We start from the raw sequence: 3874 nt of genomic DNA on the forward strand, positions 1-3874 counted from the left end.
TTGTATTATGACGGTTGTTTGTTACCGTTATTTTGTTTGTTAGCTTAGTTTATTAGTTGAGTTAGTTAAGCAGAGTTGTGGGGTCTTTTTCAACCAATTCTGTTAGACTTCTGTGAAGCTTAGCTGCTTTGTTCTATATATTAGTCTTGATGCTCGAATGTGAATTTGAACTGATTCAAGCTTAATAAAAGTTTTCTCCATTTTTTTCATTCCGCAATATGGTATCAGAGCGGGAAGGTTAAGCTTCCCTGTTTTCCAATCCAATCTCCGGCTTCTCGTGCACAGTTCCGACGACGCCGTGCTCAACTTCCGATCCGTTCTTCATCAAATTTCTTCTGCTGCATTCCATTGTCTTCTGCATTTCAGCGCCTTCTTGATTCTTTCAATTTCGAAACTTCGAACTTTCAGAAATGGCTACAGATCCTCAAACTCAATCTTCGACCGATCAAAGCTCAAATCCTCCTGGAGATCCTCAAACACAGTCAGCCCAAAGTAATCCAAGCATACCGCTCACTATGATCAAGAATCCTCTGGAAGATCCGTCAAATCCCTATTTCTTGCATCATGGAGACAATCCGGGCAACACTCTCGTATCACAGCCATTAACAGGACAAGACAACTACACTTCATGGAGTAGAGCCATGCTTCTTGCCATTTCGGTCAAAAATAAGATCGGCTTCCTTGATGGTTCAATCTCTAAGCCATCAATTTCAGATCCTGTTCTTCACACTGCCTGGATCAGGAACAACAACATGGTAATCTCTTGGATCTTAAATTCTGTTTCTAAAGAAATATCGTCTAGTATATTGTACGATGAATCTGCCTCAACTATCTGGTCAGATCTTAAGGTTAGATTCCACCAAAGAAATGGTCCTCATATTTTTAATTTGAGAAAAGAACTCATGAATCTGAAACAAGAAAATCAGACTATAAGCATGTATTTTACAAAGCTCAAAACTATATGGGAGGAACTAACAAATTACAGGCCAAGTTGTATTTGTCATGGGTGCACTTGTGGAGGTGTTAAAAAACTTCAAGAACACCATCACATGGAGTACATAATGTCATTTCTCATGGGGCTTTCGGATTCATACTCTCAAGTTCGAGGAAGCATCTTGCTCATGGACCCAATGCCGGAAGTAAACAGAGTCTTTCATCTCGTGACACAAGAAGAACATCAAAAAGGTAATGCTTTTGCAAGTAATGATTCTAATAATGCCATGGCTTTTGCTTTCAAAAGTGACAAGAATTCTGCACCAAAGAATGACAATCAAAAATTCAAGAATCATCCTCAAAAGAAAAGCAGACCTTTTTGTAGCCATTGCAATGTACTTGGGCATACCATAGAAAGGTGTTATAAACTACACGGCTATCCTCCTGGATACAATAAACGCAACAAACCTGATGAAGCTGCTGCAAATCATATACAAACCAAGGATTCTCTCAACACAGCACCATCGGATAATCATGCTTTTCTGCCTCAATTGACAACTGGTCAATATCAGCAATTACTGAGTTTGCTCGCATCTCAGCACAATGGTACGAATAACACAGATCCATCTACTTCCATAGGTAACTCAGGTATTGTGCTATCTCATCATTCCAATTTTACCTTAAATAATTCATGGATTATCGATTCCGGAGCTACAAGGCATATTTGTGGTAATATAAAATTGTTTCAAGTTTTATGTAAAACTTCTACTACTAAATTAATATTACCTAATAACGAATCTGTATTAGTTAGTCAAAGTGGTACAGTGTGCATAAATGATTATATCACTCTTAATGATGTGTTGTATGCACCAAATTTCAAATACAACATTGTGTCAGTAAGTTGCCTTACTAACAATACTTCTATTGCTATTGAATTCACATCTGAGTTTTTTCATATACAGGACAAGGCCAACCAGAAGATGATTGGAAGGGGTAGAAATGTCAATGATCTGTATATACTTGACACTACACCGACATCATCTTCAATACTTACTGTTTCTGCTGAAACATGGCATTCACGCCTAGGTCACCTATCCGATAAGAGATTACATTTACTCAAAGATATTTTGCCTTGTAATATTTCTGTTTTGCATAAACATGAACCCTGTTATATCTGTCCGATTGCTAAGCAAAAGAAGCTTTCTTTTAATAATAAAACCAGATTTTCAAGTCAAATTTTTGATCTTATACATTGTGATGTTTGGGGCCCTTATCATATCACATCACACACAAATCACAGATATTTTCTTACTTTAGTAGATGATTATTCTCGATTCACATGGGTATACTTGATGAATTTTAAATCTGATGCTTCAACCATTTTTCCTGCTTTCTTGTCCTATGTTCAAAATCAATTTAAATGCATATTTAAAACATTTAGATCTGACAACGCTCCTGAATTGTTATTCAAGGAATTGTTTTCTAAATATGGAATTCTGCATGAGTTCACTTGTGTAGAAACACCTGAACAAAATGCAATTGCTGAAAGAAAGCATCAACATTTACTTAATGTGGCTCGAGCATTATATTTTCAAGCTAAAATTCCTGTCAAATTCTGGTCTGAGTGCATTTTGACTTCTGCTTATCTAATTAACAGAACACCTACTCCTTTGCTAAAAGGAAAAACACCATATGAGTTACTGTTTAATAAAATTCCTGCTTATGATCATTTACGTGCCTTTGGATGTTTAGTCTTTGCTTCTACTCTCACTGCTCATAGACACAAGTTTTCACCAAGGGCTAGAACTTGTGTATTTATGGGATATCCTAAAGGAATTAAAGGGTATAAACTTTATGATATACATAATAAACTGTTTTTTATTTCTCGCAATGTTGTGTTTCATGAACAAATCTTCCCTTTTCAGAAACTTAATGCTGATAGTCCAAACTTGGACCCTTTTTCTCAAACTGTATTACCTCATACTACTATTACTGATTATATGCATTGTGATTATCCTCCTATGTCTCGCATTACTGCCCCTTCTTCTGCACAGGAAAATAACAATGACATAGCAGATTCACAAACCATGGACATCGACTCATCTGCACCTAATGAAGAACTCATGGAATCAGTTTCTGTCCCTCCTGTTCTTCGAAGATCCAGCAGAGTTACCAAAACACCAGCTTATTTAAGAGATTTTGAATGTTCCTCTTTCATTCAAGATCAATCCTCCACACCTCATCTTTTATCTAAAGTCCTATCTTATTCTAAGTTATCTGAGTCTTACAAAAATTTTGTCTTTGCAGTTTCATCTCATAAAGAACCACAAGTTTATTCAGAGGCTGTGCAGCATGATCATTGGGTAAAAGCTATGCAACAGGAGCTTGATGCACTTAACAACAATCACACTTGGACTATTACAGAATTACCAGCCAACAAAAGGGCAATTGGGTGCCGATGGCTGTACAAAATTAAATATAACAGTGATGGTAGCATTGAACGGTATAAAGCCCGACTTGTTGCTCAAGGTTATACGCAACAAGAAGGGCTTGATTTTTTTGATACATTCTCTCCTGTTGCTAAAATGGTTACCCTTAAACTACTGCTTGCTATTTCTACTATAAAAAAATGGCATACTTTGCAATTAGATATTAACAATGCCTTTCTTAATGGCGACCTCAATGAAGAGGTGTACATGACTCTACCTAAAGGACTAAATCTATCTACTTCTCTAAATGCAGGTTCTAATTTGGTCTGTAAACTGCATAAGTCCCTGTATGGCCTCAAGCAATCATCCAGACAGTGGTACAAAAAGCTCTCGGATGCCTTGTTACAAGAAGGTTTCACTCAATCTTTGGCCGATTATACTCTGTTCACAAGAGGATCTGAAGACTCTTTTATTGCACTACTTGTGTATGTTGACGACATCATCATCACTGG

The 3874-nt window shown here is 36.8% G+C and overlaps 1 protein-coding gene across 2 annotated transcripts; it reads left to right on the forward strand.

Moving 5' to 3' along the window:
• The first annotated feature begins 681 nt into the window (after positions 1–681).
• On the forward strand, positions 682–2027 carry LOC133789507 (uncharacterized). Of its 2 annotated transcripts, none has more exons than XM_062227345.1 (2): positions 682–1572; positions 1896–2027. In XM_062227345.1, the coding sequence occupies exons 1-2, from the start codon at positions 753–755 to the stop codon at positions 1928–1930; spliced, it is 855 nt and encodes a 284-aa protein (XP_062083329.1). In that variant the 5' UTR covers positions 682–752; the 3' UTR covers positions 1931–2027. The 2 variants fall into 2 exon arrangements, with proteins under 2 accessions (XP_062083329.1, XP_062083328.1); XM_062227344.1 differs by having other exon boundaries at positions 682–1581; positions 1896–2026.
• The last annotated feature ends 1847 nt before the right edge of the window (positions 2028–3874 follow it).

The sequence above is a fragment of the Humulus lupulus genome, chromosome 7, assembly GCF_963169125.1.
Source record: "Humulus lupulus chromosome 7, drHumLupu1.1, whole genome shotgun sequence".
Taxonomy (NCBI): Eukaryota; Viridiplantae; Streptophyta; class Magnoliopsida; order Rosales; family Cannabaceae; genus Humulus; species Humulus lupulus.